This window comes from Arachis hypogaea, chromosome 14 (assembly GCF_003086295.3).
Source record: "Arachis hypogaea cultivar Tifrunner chromosome 14, arahy.Tifrunner.gnm2.J5K5, whole genome shotgun sequence".
Lineage (NCBI taxonomy): Eukaryota > Viridiplantae > Streptophyta > Magnoliopsida > Fabales > Fabaceae > Arachis > Arachis hypogaea.
The window spans coordinates 13,213,388-13,229,145 of record NC_092049.1 but is presented as its reverse complement, the minus strand read 5'-3'; the positions used below and the strand labels follow the sequence as shown (position 1 = coordinate 13,229,145).

At 33.4% G+C, this 15,758-nt stretch overlaps 3 protein-coding genes across 4 annotated transcripts; all 3 read left to right on the top strand.

The window, feature by feature from the left end:
• The first annotated feature begins 699 nt into the window (after positions 1–699).
• LOC112741585 (stilbene synthase 3-like) lies at positions 700–2,533 on the top strand. The gene is made up of 2 exons (XM_025790599.2): positions 700–966; positions 1,320–2,533. Exons 1-2 carry the CDS (start codon positions 789–791, stop codon positions 2,309–2,311), a joined length of 1,170 nt encoding a protein of 389 aa, XP_025646384.1. The 5' UTR covers positions 700–788; the 3' UTR covers positions 2,312–2,533.
• A 3,883-nt stretch (positions 2,534–6,416) lies between these two features.
• On the top strand, positions 6,417–7,204 carry LOC112742260 (protein MAIN-LIKE 1-like). The gene is made up of 3 exons (XM_025791500.1): positions 6,417–6,766; positions 6,845–7,064; positions 7,157–7,204. Exons 1-3 carry the CDS (start codon positions 6,417–6,419, stop codon positions 7,202–7,204), a joined length of 618 nt encoding a protein of 205 aa, XP_025647285.1.
• A 5,443-nt stretch (positions 7,205–12,647) lies between these two features.
• LOC112741588 (uncharacterized) lies at positions 12,648–15,024 on the top strand. 2 transcript variants are annotated; one of them, XM_025790604.3, is made up of 3 exons: positions 12,648–12,829; positions 13,732–14,144; positions 14,218–15,024. In XM_025790604.3, exons 1-3 carry the CDS (start codon positions 12,817–12,819, stop codon positions 14,419–14,421), a joined length of 630 nt encoding a protein of 209 aa, XP_025646389.1. In that variant the 5' UTR covers positions 12,648–12,816; the 3' UTR covers positions 14,422–15,024. The 2 variants fall into 2 exon arrangements, with proteins under 2 accessions (XP_025646389.1, XP_025646388.1); XM_025790603.3 differs by having other exon boundaries at positions 12,824–13,658.
• The last annotated feature ends 734 nt before the right edge of the window (positions 15,025–15,758 follow it).

The following is a 15,758-nucleotide window of genomic DNA, read 5'->3' as shown; positions in this document are numbered from 1 at the left end:
AAAACTATTAGACGACTAACATTTTTTATTATATTTGTCCTACATTTAAACTAATAATAATAATAATAATAATAATAATAATAATAATAATAAATAAATAAAAAAGTCTTGGGTTAAAATTTTAGAAACTACAAATTTCTTTCAATAAATTTATACATTAAAAAATATTTACGAATAAAATTTTTTGCTAATAATAATAATAATAATAATAATAATAATAATAATAATAATAATAATAATACTTAATTAAAAAGTCTTGGGTTAAAATTTTAAAAACTACAAATTTCTTTTAATAAATTTATACATTAAAAAATTTGTACGAATAAAAATTTTTACATTAAATATTTTTATATCCCTATTTTATATAGATAATAAATAATAAATAATATATAATAACTTATCTAAAATAATAAAAAATAGAAAATAATAGTAAGTTTTCCAATAAATTACTGAACAAGAGAATGATGTCACCTAATAGAAATTTTCTCCCGATCGATGCCTCCAAATTACAGCGGGTTCATCCTTTCAGTCAAAATAAAACAATTAAGCAACCGATTAAGAAATTGGAGAACATCGTTTCGGAATACTGCTATGACCACCAGGAACATTATTACGAGTTTAATATAATTTTGATTGAGAACATGGTTTCTTATTCAACATATTCACCTACTCCCAAGCATATAAATACCCCCCATCTTCTTGCCCAAGTCTTCATCGATCAAAATATCTTTGTTATCCCATAAAACATAGCTAAGCTTTTCTATCCCAAAGAACATCGATAAGAAAACATGGTGTCTGTGAGCGAGATTCGCAAGGTTCAAAGGGCAGAAGGCCCTGCAACTGTATTGGCGATTGGCACAGCAAATCCATCAAATTGTGTTGATCAGAGTACATATGCAGATTATTATTTTAGAGTTACTAACAGCGAACACATGACCGACTTAAAGAAGAAGTTTCAGCGTATTTGTATGTATTCTTGTCAAATGTTTTATTTTTATTTTAATTAATATTTATCAAAATAAAATTTATTTTACTTATATATTATTTAATACACAACAATTAACATTCCATTATAAATCTATCATATCCTCTGCTTTACGATGATGATGACGACGACGACTATATATTAACATTATTTCTATAATTAAAATTCTGGCTAAACTATTAAAATAGTACGAAAGTTTAAGTCACACTACAAGAATAACTCGAAAGATTTAAAAACGTAATAAAAATTTTAAAAATATTACTTTTTAATAAGTGACAAACAGTTTTTGTATTTGACAAATAACTTGATGAATGTGAATTAAATATTATTTCAGGTGAGAGAACGCAAATCAAGAACAGACATATGTACTTAACGGAAGAGATACTGAAGAAGAACCCTAATATGTGTGCGTACAAGGCACCGTCATTGGATGCAAGAGAAGACATGATGATCAGGGAAGTACCAAGAGTAGGAAAAGAGGCTGCAACCAAGGCCATCAAAGAATGGGGCCAGCCAATGTCTAAGATTACACATTTGATCTTCTGCACCACTAGCGGTGTTGCATTGCCTGGCGTAGATTACGAACTCATCGTACTCTTAGGACTTGACCCATGCGTCAAGAGGTACATGATGTACCACCAAGGCTGCTTCGCTGGTGGAACTGTCCTTCGTTTGGCTAAGGACTTGGCTGAGAACAACAAAGATGCTCGTGTGCTTATTGTTTGTTCTGAGAATACTGCAGTCACTTTCCGTGGTCCTAGTGAGACAGACATGGATAGTCTTGTAGGACAAGCATTATTTGCGGATGGAGCTGCTGCGATTATCATTGGTTCTGATCCTGTGCCAGAGGTTGAGAAGCCTATCTTTGAGATTGTTTCGACCGATCAAAAACTCGTCCCTGGCAGCCATGGAGCTATCGGTGGTCTCCTTCGTGAAGTTGGACTTACATTCTATCTTAACAAGAGTGTTCCTGATATTATTTCGCAAAATATCAACGACGCGCTCAGTAAAGCTTTTGATCCATTGGGTATATCTGATTATAACTCAATATTTTGGATTGCACACCCTGGTGGACGTGCAATTTTGGACCAGGTTGAACAAAAGGTAAACTTAAAACCAGAAAAGATGAAAGCCACTAGAGATGTGCTTAGCAATTATGGTAACATGTCAAGTGCATGTGTGTTTTTCATTATGGATTTGATGAGAAAGAAGTCCCTTAAAGAAGGACTTAAAACCACCGGAGAAGGACTTGATTGGGGTGTGCTTTTTGGCTTTGGTCCTGGTCTCACCATTGAAACCGTTGTGCTTCGCAGCGTAGCTATATGATACACTTAATTATATATCTCTGCATATAAGCGATTGTGTTAACCTTTAAAGATTATCTTTTGTTCAAGAATAAGGACCTGATCAGCCAAAAATATCTCAAGTTATTCTTTTACACGAAAATTCAATCTCAAAGTTCAAAGTAGGTAACTGTTTGTAAGAATACTGATACAATATGTCATCTTGTGTTGCAGCAAATACATGATAAAATTCATTTTCATAGTATTTTGTCTTGTTCCAGTCATTGCTCAAGTTACACATTGAAATAGCTGGATTAAATGAGAAATTAAATGACTGTATTAAACATATACAACAATAATACATCTAAGATATCCATTAAGATCGTAAGTATATATTACGTTCTAATTAAACGTTTTGGATTTAAATTATATTAGAAATATCAAAGTGTCTTAGTGACGATTAACGAAATGCATGTATTTTGTTTTTTCTTTCCCTTTAAATACATAGATATTTAGTAAAATTTGATATTTGTTTTAATAAATATGAACAAAAGAAATTATTTAAAAATGCACAATGCCTCAAATATGTACTGTAAACAGTATTTTAATCAAGACAATGCGGTAGAGATGCTTTGAGTGATAAATACGAGTTCGTTTTTGTTTTCAGTTAATGCGTGCGCAACAAATTAATTAAAGTGTGATATTATAAAGTATGATTTTATACTATACAAGATTTAAATTGGACTAAAATAATACATAAAAAGTTGTTGTATAATGTGAAACTATATTTACATGATTAATTGAAAAAAAGAATGGAGAGAATTGGATAAAACATGATGACCGGTCATGGGTTAGCGGTGCTTGGTTTTGGTACAAGACGGAAAGTGTTTTGGACACATGCTGCTATAGGCTATTGTACGCATGTGTTCAGTAACAAAAACTTAAAACAGTTTTTTGAAACAAAATTAAACGGGGGGAAGCGTTTTTACTTTTTTATTTTAATACAAAAATGACTTGACGTTTTCTCTTTGAGTCCTATTATATATTCAAGTCTTCTTGACAACTAAATTTAATCAAATTAGTTTAAATCACTACAAAAAAATATTAAATATCGTCAAAATTACCGTCAAATTTAGTGTCAAATTGTATCGGCAGATTTATAATCGAATTTTCTAACAAAAAAAAAAAGAAAAATTTGTCGCCATACAAAATTACCATAGAAATATATTTTCCGTCACAAAAAACTAACAGAAAGTATTGGCGCAAATTAAGATATTACTCTATGGCGTCAAAACTACCGTCGGATTTTCCGTTGATATAATCCGCCGATACAACGGTTTAATGAAACGCGTCATTTTTCTTTTTTATTTTGCAGTATTATGTATTTATTCTTTTTCTTTATTTGATTTTTTTTCTTCTTATGATGATGATAATAAAGAGGAGGAGAAAGAGGAGGAGAATGCTGCATAAAGACACCAAACTCAAGTCTATGACAAGAATCATACATAATCTACATCAAAATAACACCAAAATTTTAAAATGGTGACACCAGAAAAAATTGAACCCAAAACAAGCACATAAAAACATTAATCACATTGAATCTAACTCATGATAACACCGAAATTTGGAAATGATGACATCAGAAAACTCATCAATATGGTTTAAATCACATAAGAAACACTACAACTACATAGTGACTCCAAATCTAATCCTATGACAAGAATCACACTAAATTTAAATCAAAATAACATCGAAATTTTAAAATGGTGACACCAGAAAAAACTAAACTCAAAACAAGCATAGAAACATGAATCACAATGAATCTAACTCATAATAACACCAAAACTTGAAAATGATATCACCAAAAAAACTTATCAACATAGCTTAACTCACATAAGTCATCCAAGCCTATGATAAGAATCACAATGATGATGATGTTGATGATGATGATGATGATGATGATGATAATGGAAGAAGAGAAAAGAAAAAGGAGAAAAATTCATCAAATGAAAAAGAAGGAGGAGGAAGAGGAGGAGATGGCGGTGGTGGTGGTGGTGGTGATAGTGACAACAACGACAATGACGATAACGAATAAGAAAGATGAATTAAAATGAGGGGAAGAAGAAGAAGAAACAGTAATGGCGGCGGTATACGGAAGAAGTAACGCGCGTGAATATAAAAACTGGTTATACAACTTAGTTGAGTAAATTACTTGGTTGTAGAGCTTTTTTTTTTCTTTTTCCTCTTAATTCTTCTTTAAAAAAAAAAAACAAAACAGTGAAGGTGTTTTTCCTTCCCCTAATTCTTTTTCTTTTAAGCAAAACAGTGAGACATTTTTAGTTTTTTATTTTATTTATTTTTTTTGAAACACAGAACTAGAGTTAATAGGATATTCTAAAAATGAGAGAACGTTTAGGTTTAGAGATTTATCTATTAAATGCAATATTCTGAAAATCGAATCGGATTGACCGGTTTGACTGGATTAATTAAAAACCGGTCTTTTGACCAGTTCAATTAATGTAGCGAACCGTTCTGCAAAAAAATTGATGAAAAACGGCCGAAGTGATGGTTAACCGATAAACTGTCGGAACTGGCCGGGTTTTTAGAGGATTAACCAGTTCATATTTTTTTTAAAAAAAATCTCCCCCTCTCCCAAAACGGGCCCGTTTCAGTTTTTGGAAAAAAGAAGAAACACTCCCAAATCCCAATCCCCCCTCTCTCGGGCACTCTCTCTCATAAGCAAAAGCAATAACCCTAACCCACTAACTCTGAATATCCTCTCTCTCTCTCTCTCTCTCTTTCTCTCTCTCTCTCTCTGACTTCATGCCCAACTAGTAGCGGCAGCCAGCGCCTGTCCACGCGGTCGACGAACTCTTCTCCTCACGCACGTGGCCGTCGGCAGTAACAGATAAAAGGTCAGATCAAGGTTCTTATCCTCTACATTGTCGCCTCTGGACTTGCAGATCGAAGCTTGTGGCCATCTTCTCTAGGATTTTTTTCTTAAATAAAATAAAAAATTAAATAATTTCCCAAACAAGATATTTCAACTTTATTTTTCAGAATACAATTTTTTTTTGTAATAACAGCAAGCGCCATACCCCCGGTGAACTCTATAAATTATATAGAGTTCGCCGCACTCCCCGCGAGCTCTATGATGAGTTCGGCACAATATATATACCCAGTGGGACCATTTGCTTTTGTCCCTTTCTTTTCTAATTTCTCTTCCAAATTTACTTTGCTCCTCATTTCTTTCTGTCTTTTCGACGCCCGTGAAGTTCATTGTGGACGACATTCTCAGTTCCAGGTCAGTAATTAATAGGTCAGTAATTCTCAGTTACTTAGAGTTTTTTTTTTTTTTTAGTTTAGTTAGAGTTACTGTTTACATGTTAGAGAAAATTATTAGTTATAGGTTGCATGTTAGTTAGAGTTGCAGATTTACTGTTTACATATTAGTTAGACTTACTGTTAACTATTTTTATGTTAGTTAGATTTTTTATGTTGTTATTTTTAAGTATAGTTGTTGTTTATTGTCTATAACATGTTAATTAGTAAAACAAAGTAAATTGTTAGTTAGTTTAGTCAGAATAATTAGTTTAAGTTGTGAATCAGAAGGTAATTAGTGGAATAATTAATAAGGTTAAGTTATATTAGAAAGAAACTTGATTAGTAAAATTTAGGATTCAGTTAGTTATTTATTAATTAATTAGTTAGTTGACGGCGTCGGTTAGCTGGGGCAGAATTAGAATTACTAAGTTTATAAGCTGTTTTAGACTTAAATATATTTTTTAATAATTTAGTTAACGTAAAAGGAACTAAGTTTAGTGTGTGTGATTTTATTTTACTAGATTGTGTTTAGATGGAGCAGTAGTTATTGGGTTATGAGGGTGAGATGTACCAATTAGATCACGCTGAGTACATTGCTGGCAGACTTAATCGAGTGGTACACTTTTTTAACTAATTTTTATTTTATTGTATTTAATAAGTAGTGAACTTGTTATTCTATGTCTTCACCGTCACAGTTTTTTTAATTTATTGTTTTCGTTTGGTAGGCGACTCGGATCTTGCACACCAGGTAGAATTTGATGACACGGCCGCCGGAGCAGATTAGGCCATATCTCAGATGAGCCGGATTTGAGTATGTGGCCTATATGGTCAAGTTTGAGCACGATTGGCCACTTGCCTCGGCTTTGATAGAGAGGTGGAGGCCTGAGTCCCACACATTTCATCTACCGTGCATGGAGATGACTATCATCCTGCAGGACGTGGCCTATCAGCTGGGACTCAGGATCGACGGTGATCCTGTGAGTGGATCCATTGGTGGGAGGGAGCAGCACCATCAGGGACGGAACATTGAGGAGTTATGTGAGCAGATTCTGGGTGCTGTTCCCGGCCCAGATGACAGACAGTCACAGACGAAGTGGACTGTGAAGCTCACTCGGTTCCACAACACGATTTGTGGAGAGCTGGAGCAGGACGCCACAGAGGAGCGCTTGTTGAGGTACAGGAGAGGGTACATCATGTAGTTGATAGGGGGTATCGTATTCCCTAATGCATCTGACTCTCGGGTGCACATCAGGTGGCTCCCCTTGCTGGAGGACCTTGAGACGTGTGGCCGGCTATCGTGGGGCTCGGCTGTGCTGGCATGGGTGTACCGCCAGATGTGCCAGGCCACAGAGCATGGTCAGTGCAATTTGGGTGGGTGCGTCAGCTTGCTGCTGTCTTGGGCTTATCACCATATTCCGCTGGTACGGCCCGATGACTTTGATACTCGATCGTCAATTTTCCCTGATGGAGAGGTATTATTATAATACTTATAATAACCCTTAATGTTACTATTACTTAGTTAATTAAATTGAGCGATGAAATAATATTGTGGTTGGCATTGTAGGTGTGTTCAGTACCGGCCGGACAATGCCAGAGGCGAGAGCAGGCTTAGGCATTACAGGCGTACCTTGAACGGGATTGGGATGCTGAATGTAACTGATAAATATTTAAGTTTTACATATTTAAGTTTAATTTACTTTAATACATGTTTCACATGAAATTTGAATGTCGTCATTTATATGCATTTTGTGAACAGGTTGAGTGGACGCCGTATGCTGACACACAGCTGATTGGTCTAGTTCCACTGGCGATAGCTGAGGCGGAAGCCTCGGCGGCGGTTGTTTGTCCGCTGATTTGCTTCGCTATCGTCGAGTGGTATCAGGTGGACTAGGTAGTACGTTAGTTCGGTGGCCTGCAGCACATTCCGACCAGGCCATTGAACATTGACGACATGCACAGGTTGGATGGTCGGTTTGGATGCGGCGAGTGGTTCCCGCAACTGCTTGGTGGCTGGCATGAGTTGTGGGATGCCCGGGTCCACCATCGTCTGCCTATACACTATCATATAGAGCTGCGTCCATCCCTTCCATATATGACTTGGTACCTGTAGTGGGCGCACACAGAGTTATTTGATCTAGGTGACCAGCACCTAGTGGCGGCTGGGATTGTGCCAGAGGACTTGCCCATCCACCATCCACTTGCTCCAGACCTTCCCATCCACCATCCACCCTCAGGTGGCATATTTAGATCCACCATAGTTCTTCTGATAGTTCGTCTAACAGCTCCACTCAACGGACTCTCATCGACAGTATCTGCAGATGATTCTCAGCCACCCACCTCAACGAGATGCACGAATAATTCCAACAGATGAATATTTGTCCATTGGTTGTGCCACCACCTTATAAGCCGTACATCCTCGTCGTCGCGCAAATGGTACCTAATTCAAGACATTAGAAATATTTCTCACAACCATGGTCTGATAAATATAATAGTAACAGAGACAATACAACTGTAATATACCTTTTATAAAACAAACTGCCATCTACTTCGGTCGGATATCTGTAGTAAATTCTTTTCACCATTTTTTCCTCTTACTGTCTGACGGAATACAATATCAAATTCTTCAAAGCTGTTAAACTGTTGACTTTCGGTGTTATATAGGTAATTATCGGTTGTCCCGATCTAAAAACGATAGAAACTTCTTCGTTATACACTATTTCACCATCGTAATGAATGGATAATAATGGATTCCTTGACATCGTAGAGAAAATGTCAACACTAAGACAAAGAAAATGAACAACGAAATTGTGATTTTCTGATATGCTCTCCAACAGATATGCTTTTATTTTAGAAACCTAACATATAGTTTGCCGGGGATACGGCAAACTTGCTGTTATTACAAAAAAAAAAATTCATATTCTAGAAAATAAAGTTGAAATATCTTGTTTGGGGAATTATTTAATTTTTTTATTTTATTTAAGAAAAAAAATCCTCTTCTCTACATTCACGTCATCTCCTCTTCAAGCCTGATCAATTTGATTCCTCCCTCGCTTGTCAATTTGCTCGATCCTCGTCTTTGTCTCGCATTTCCTCCCTCGCTGTCAGCTTGCTTTCTCTCTCATGAGTTTCGTTCCTTCCTCGCCCTCTGTTTTGTTTCTCTATCACCATATGTTTGGTTCCTCCTTCGCTACCGATAAGCTCTCGCTTGTTCATTTTTTTTGTTGTTGTTAATTTTTATAATTTTAAATTTCTATTTTTTATGATTCTAAACCTAAAATATTCGAAATCGATTAATGAGTTTCGGCTTATTTTATCATTTTTTATTTAATTTTGTATGAAAATGGAATAAATTATGATGATTTTTTTCATATCATTTTTGTTGACACTGTTCTGTTTGTTAAATGGCTGTGTTGATGGTGATACTTGTTAAACTTTTTGGAATAATTTTTATTGATGGTTAATTTTTTTTGCTAAGTTAATTTTCTGACTGTGGTGTTATGGATTTTGCTGAATTAATTTATTTAAAACTATTTCTAATTGTGTTGTTGGTTGTATGATGAAGATGGAATAACTTAAAATAAAATTTTAATGATAAATTATAAATAATTTATTTTGTAAAATTATAAAATTTTAAATTTATTAATTTAAAATTATTAAATTTAAATATTTAAGATTATATATCAAATTTTTAATAATTTTATTTTATATTTAACTAAATCGGTTAAATTTCGATTGAACTATTGAACTAGTTACCTTATCAGTTTATTGACAGGTTTGATTCTCGCAACCTTGATTAAATGTGAGTATCTTCATTTAAAAAAAGTATTCTATTAACTTTAATATTTTTTGCAAAACAAATATCTAATTATAAAATTTAAAATAGTGTCGGACTCAATCGAAAACTTTTAAATTATAGAGATTTAACTATAAATTTAATAAAATTATAAAGACTAATAAAATAATTTAATCATTTGATTGTATTAAAAATCATTTTTTGAAAAAGACTAAACTACTTATATAATTCATTTTATCAACAGACAAATGTACCGATATAAGAATAAAACGACAATTATAACTACGGAAGATGGCTTCTGTGTGTCAAGAGTACCCAGACATTGATTACACAATTGGTCCGTTAGGATATTTTTGGCACACGGAAGCTATTTTTCGTGGATACAATTGTCGTTTTATTCTTATATGGATACATTTATTGGCGTTTGTATCTTTCATGAATACAAATAGTAATTTATTCAACTTTTAAAAGAAAAAAGTACCGTAAAATTAATTAAGACTGTATAACTTTATTTGAAAAGATTAAAATATTTTTATAGTTAATTTCTAAAAGATTATAACCTTTTAGCTATAGGATTAGTCTTCAGAGAACTAATTAACTACTCTTTTAGCATTTAAGGTTGTTCAATTGTATTACAAATTACAATTTTTGAAGTTTTAAAAGGTCCAAAGTAGAGTTTATTTTTAAGAGGAAAAAATATCCCATTAATTTTAAAAAAGATTAAAATACTTTTATATGAAATTTGAATTTGATTTTAAAAGGACTAATAAACTCCCCTATTAGTTAGTTTTTACAAGACTAAAATATTCTTTTAAAATTAATTATTAAAAAATAAAAATTATATATTTTAGGGTTAAGTTTTCTAATTTTATTATAAATATAAGTTTGAATAAATGCTGAAAACATTATTTAGCTCATCTTAAGACACGAAAATCAAAGAGAGTATTAATTTTCAAAAAGACTAGAATACCTGGATATGATTATTAGTCTAAAATTGTTTGTGTTAGAAATAAGAAATCCAATTGATTTTAAAACGATTAAAATACATGTATAGTTAATTTTTAAAAGACCAAAATAATCTTGTCGGGTTAATTTTAAAATAATTAAAGTAATCTTTTAATTAATTTTGAGAAAAGATTAAAATACTCTTATTATATGATTAATTTCAATATTTCATTATAGTAAAAATTAAAAATTTGAATGTGATTTTGAAAAGGCTAAATATCCTTTTGTTAATTTTAAAAAGACTAAATTATTTTTTTTAGTATTAGTTTTAAGACTACAATTTCTTTTTAGAGTCAAAGTTGTTTAGCTATATTAGACATTAGATATTTTAATTTGATTTTGAAATACTAAAATATCGTTTTAATTAAACTTTAAGTGGCTATATTTCTTTTTAAATTTTTTTAATTGTAATAGAAATTGAAAATTTAAGTTTAATTTTAAAAAGACTAAAATATCTATTTTCAAATTATGGTCTTTTACTTATATTAAATATTTTAAATTTAATTGTAGAAACATAGTGAATACCCTTTTATGGCATTATAATGATGGTTACCTATTATGAATTAAGTGTTGCATCACGAGTTAACACTCAAATTAGCTTTTAAAATTTGTCTTAAGTTTTAAATTGATTCTTGAAATTTTAATCGTTTTAATTTGGTCTTTGAATTTTTATTATGAAACTCATATTAACCTCTTAATAAAATAATGTTTATTGACGCTGTGATGACATAGCATACTAACGTACAGAGTTAGTACCACATGTGTCAATAACATTCGACTATGTGAAATGTAAAAATGACGTGTTTATTAGTGACATGTATTATACTGACATGATAATAGTACCACGTATCATAATATAATAATTTATCCACGTATCAATTGTATGTCGCGTGTCATAACAAAATTTGTTCACGTGTCACTAAAATATTATTATTTTAAACGATTCAAAGATCTCTGAATTTTCACTTATAACTCATTTTAACTCTTGAAATTAAAAAACGTACATCAAATTACTCTCCAAAATAAATTTTCTAATTTTTTATTTTATAAATTCAAAATTATTAATATTTTTTAAATCCTCTAATTTCTCATCTATTTTTTGACATGTAAATTAAATAAAATTTTTCTTACATAATTAAAAAACTACTTCAAAAAACTTAAAATAAATATGAAACTAGGAGATGATGATTATTAGACGATTTAACATTCTTTTGTGTTGTTTATTTTTTTTCTTATTGGATTAAACCGTTAATCGGTTTTCAATTCTGACGATATATATGGTTTATGATGCGGTGTTTGATTTTGATAGTGAATTTGAAAGAGGTAAAATGAAAAAAAAAAAGGCTATTGTAATGCTTATATAAAAGATAAATTTAAACATTCACTTTATATATCTTTTAAATAAATTATTTTATAATAATTTTTATATAAGTGACCTTTTTTATTAATTAATTAGTGTTAATGGTAATAGGCATAAGTTAGACCAAAATAAAAAAAAAAATATATTTTTTAGTCAGTTATATATTTATCTTACTGAAATAATATAATTATGTGTTATAAAATGTTTAATATTAAATTATTATAAAAAATTGAGTTAGGAAATAATTCGTTGTATTAAATTCATGCTTTATAACATATTTTAGTCAATTATATATTTATCTTACTAAAATAATATAATTATGTGTTATTATTATAAAATATATCAATTTTAAATTATTATAAAATGAAATAGTATTAAATTCATGAGTCAATTTGAGTATAGCTCGTTGTATCACTATTGTTCTGGTTCAACTATCTGGACTTAACCTCGGTTCTTAAAAATGGTCGACGAGTTAATGCCTCCAACGTCGAGCTGAGAATTTGAAGGATCCGAGCTTTCCGTTCGAAGATATTCCTCATTGCAAACAATATGCTGAGCACAGGGGAGTGTACCTGCAAAAGGCACTCCGATGCTTAAGTTAGTACTATGTATTTCTTATGTATATTGAGGATATGACATCTTACCTTTTATAACCGAATTATAGCTCGTAAAGTCGATTTATATTTGGTAACGGCCGTATCATAGCTCCTAAGATTGACCTGTTGTCATTTTGATGAAGCAGGTTGAGCTTATTGAAAGTCGAGCTATAACTCGGTAGGTGCATAACATGTGTAGCCCCCAAGCTTAAATGCTTCATAAAAATGAAAATAGGTGGTGTGTGCACGTGTTACAATAAATGAATATTAAAAACTTAATTAATGACCAGCCCCCTCCCTTGAATGATGTGCGCTTTGACCCTTACGCTTACTTAGAGTGTTGGAAACAGCGTCTCATTATTAGATCTGATAGTTGGGGTTGAGTGTGGGACTAGAACAGTTTTTGCATGTTGGTTTTATTGTTAACTGGAGGGGTTCCATCAACCTTTATCTAAGCTTGTTGAGTCAAAATGAACAAAAGAGGTACGCTTCTTCTTTTCTTATTTGTTTTTCCCTTGCCTTTCTGTATTCTTTTGAAAAAAATGGGAAATGAAAAATTGAAAAAGGAACAACCTTTGATAGAAGATGGTTCATATAACTGGGTTAGTGATGATGTTAAGATACAGGGGCCTCTGTTTGTAGATGCTGAGAGTGTTGGTGAGATTGATGTGAACAAGATTGTTAGAAAAGGTTCTGGAATTCGTATAGAGCTACTTTCGTGTCCTAGATCAGACCGGGTCTTTCATAGAAGAAATGATTTTGAGTTTTTTTTTATGTATAGTTGTGTTCTTGAGGAATTGTATGTGAAACTGCCATTTACTGATTTCGAGTGTGCTGTTCTGAAGCAACTAAACTATGCACCTTCCCAGCTTCACCCAAATGGGTGGACTTTTCTAAAATGCTTTGAAAACTTGCTGGATTTTCTGGAGTGTAAGCCATCTTTGGAGTTGTTCTTTTCTTTGTTCCAGGCAAAAGGGATCTGGAAAGAGAGTTGGGTTAACTTAAACAGTACCCCAGGGTTTGCTGTGTTCAAACTGTATAAGTCTTCTTTTAAAGTCTTTAAAGAAATGTTCCTAAAGTTTAGGGCTTCTGAAGATTGTTTTCCTTTCTATCTGGATGAAAATCTTGGGGGAAAAATTCCCCCATTTTTGGTCGTCGCAGCCAAACTATATCCTGGGTCCGGAGCATATTAGTGTGGAGAACGAATGTATTATTGAGTTCTTAGTTGAGGTTGTTCGCGGAACAAGTTTATTTTCGGTTTTTGAACTTCTCCCTTGGGAGGACAATAGGAGTTCTATGGTTGAGTACCTGAGTAAGTATTGTTATATCTTCGATGTATACAAAGGTGTTTTGTTCCTAATATTTCTATTATTTGCTTGTTACAGGTGGGAAGTATCCGGGTGTGTCAGCTTCAACCCTAAGAGATCGGTTTAAAAGCAAAAATTTGGAAAAAGAGGGCTCGACATCGAAGCCTGATAAGGTAGGTTTGGAAGGTGAGGTTAATCAACCTCGCCGAGGTCGTAGGAAGGTTATCACAAGAAAGAGAAAGTCGAGTGCAATTGATGTTGAAGATTCCGAAGATTTTTCTGAAGGGGAGAAGGGGGTCCCTTTAGAAGAGTTATCTAGATTCGTTGAGAATCAAAGACGTTTTCATGGGTTTACAGAGGGTGGGGAGGGTTCTTCTCTTTGGAGTAAGGATTGCCCATACATGGTTATCACTGATGATATTGCCCAGTCTGATATGGATAAACTTGTGGTAGAGGAGGCTGGTGATATTGCTATCGACCAGTTTATGCAGGTATAAGGTTGTATGTTTGTTGTTTTTTATAATCACTTTTATTTGCGTTATAAGTATTTTGTATTGTTCTTAGGTTGTTGGATTGCGGATTGCAAGCCTTGGGCATAGCCAGGAGATTAGGCATAGAAAGTCTTCACTGTTGTCTGAGGGAGCTAATAAATTGAGTGAGGAGCTTGGGGCGAAGAACAGGGTCATTGCTGAACTAGAGGGAAAGGTTTTGGAGAAGGAAAAAGAGCTTTCTACCATGAAGGACAAGTATGATAAAGAGTCTGAGTAGCTGAAGAATGCCGAGCTTGCAAGTTTGTAGGAGCAAGTAGTGGAAGTTATTGTTAAAATGAAAGACCTGAAAAAGTCAAAATAGACTAAGATTTTGGACGCCTTCATAGAAGGTTTTGAGCGGGCTGTGCTGCAAGCGAAGTTCTTGCTGCCTGACCAGGATTTGTCAAAAATGGATCCTGGGAAGATTGTCCAGGATGGGAATTTGGTTGAAGATGAAGAAGTTGCTGGGGATGGTGCGGACAATCTCAACGAAGAAGTTTAATGGTTTCCTTATTGTGGTTTTCTTTTGGTCATATCTTAAACTTTATTGGTGAAAACAATTGTAATTTTGATGTTTAATTATGAAAGTACTATGTGTACTTCTTTGACATTTTTTAATGCTCACTGTTTTAGGTGTGAGTTTGTGAATTATGATTATGTCTGGTAATATTCCTCGTTGAATATAACTCAGAGAGGTAGTAGTCGGTTTTGAGATTTGATATCATATGATATTTTGTTCGGTTTGAACCGAGTTTGTTAGAGGTAGATTAGGCCAATCCGATAAGTTCGATGAATGTACAAACAATGGACAAGTAATGAATGAACTATATTGTTTTGTGAATCCTTTAGTAAAAAGGCGCAGGTAGGCAAGCCTCGTTTAAACCTCTCCAAGCAAAACCCAGCTTTCGGAAAAAAATCTTGTGAGTAGGAAAAAGAGTACTTGCATGTCCCTGTCTTTTAACTGTAATACAATTTTAAAGAGGAAATGTTCCAAGTATTTGGTATAGTATTACCATCAAGTGTTTCTAACCTATATGCCCCATTACCGAACACTTCTCTGACGCGGAATGGACCTTCCCAATTTGCTGTTAATTTCCCATGGCTCGAAGGTTTTCTGGCTAGCTCGGTTTTCCACAGCACTAGGTCGTTGAGATGAAACGTTCTTGGTTGGAGCTTCTTGTTGTATTGCCGAGCTATACGCTGTTGTATGGCTCGGTGACGGATTGCTGCTGAGGATCGAACCTCTTCAACGATATCAAGGTCGTGCCTCCTGGACTGGTCTGACGCTGCAGCATCGGTGATTTGTGCTCGGATTGAGGATTGAGAGATTTCCACTGGGATCATTGCTTCTGAGCCATACACCAATATGAAAGGTGTTTCCCTGGTTGTTGAATGTACAATGGTGTTGTATCCCCATATTATTTCGGGGATTAGTTCGGACCAGAGGCCCTTTGCCTCATCGAGCTTTTTCCTTAGCGCGTGTAAGATGATCTTATTCGCAGCTTCTGCTAATTCATTTTTTTGTGGGTGTTCGACTGATGAAAAATGTTGCTTGATTCTGAGATTCTGCAAGAA

Excerpts from the sequence above, each read along its gene's own strand:
- LOC112741585 (XM_025790599.2), top strand. The coding sequence starts at position 789 with ATGGTGTCTGTGAGCGAGATTCGCAAGGTTCAAAGGGCAGAAGGCCCT. Across the intron at positions 967-1,319 it reads GAAGAAGTTTCAGCGTATTT|GTGAGAGAACGCAAATCAAG; the intron begins GTATGTATTCTT and ends ATATTATTTCAG.
- LOC112742260 (XM_025791500.1), top strand. The coding sequence starts at position 6,417 with ATGGTCAAGTTTGAGCACGATTGGCCACTTGCCTCGGCTTTGATAGAG. Across the intron at positions 6,767-6,844 it reads ACAGAGGAGCGCTTGTTGAG|GTGGCTCCCCTTGCTGGAGG; the intron begins GTACAGGAGAGG and ends GGTGCACATCAG. Across the intron at positions 7,065-7,156 it reads CAATTTTCCCTGATGGAGAG|GTGTGTTCAGTACCGGCCGG; the intron begins GTATTATTATAA and ends TTGGCATTGTAG.
- LOC112741588 (XM_025790603.3), top strand. The coding sequence starts at position 13,463 with ATGAAAATCTTGGGGGAAAAATTCCCCCATTTTTGGTCGTCGCAGCCA. Across the intron at positions 13,659-13,731 it reads TTCTATGGTTGAGTACCTGA|GTGGGAAGTATCCGGGTGTG; the intron begins GTAAGTATTGTT and ends TGCTTGTTACAG. Across the intron at positions 14,145-14,217 it reads CTATCGACCAGTTTATGCAG|GTTGTTGGATTGCGGATTGC; the intron begins GTATAAGGTTGT and ends TATTGTTCTTAG.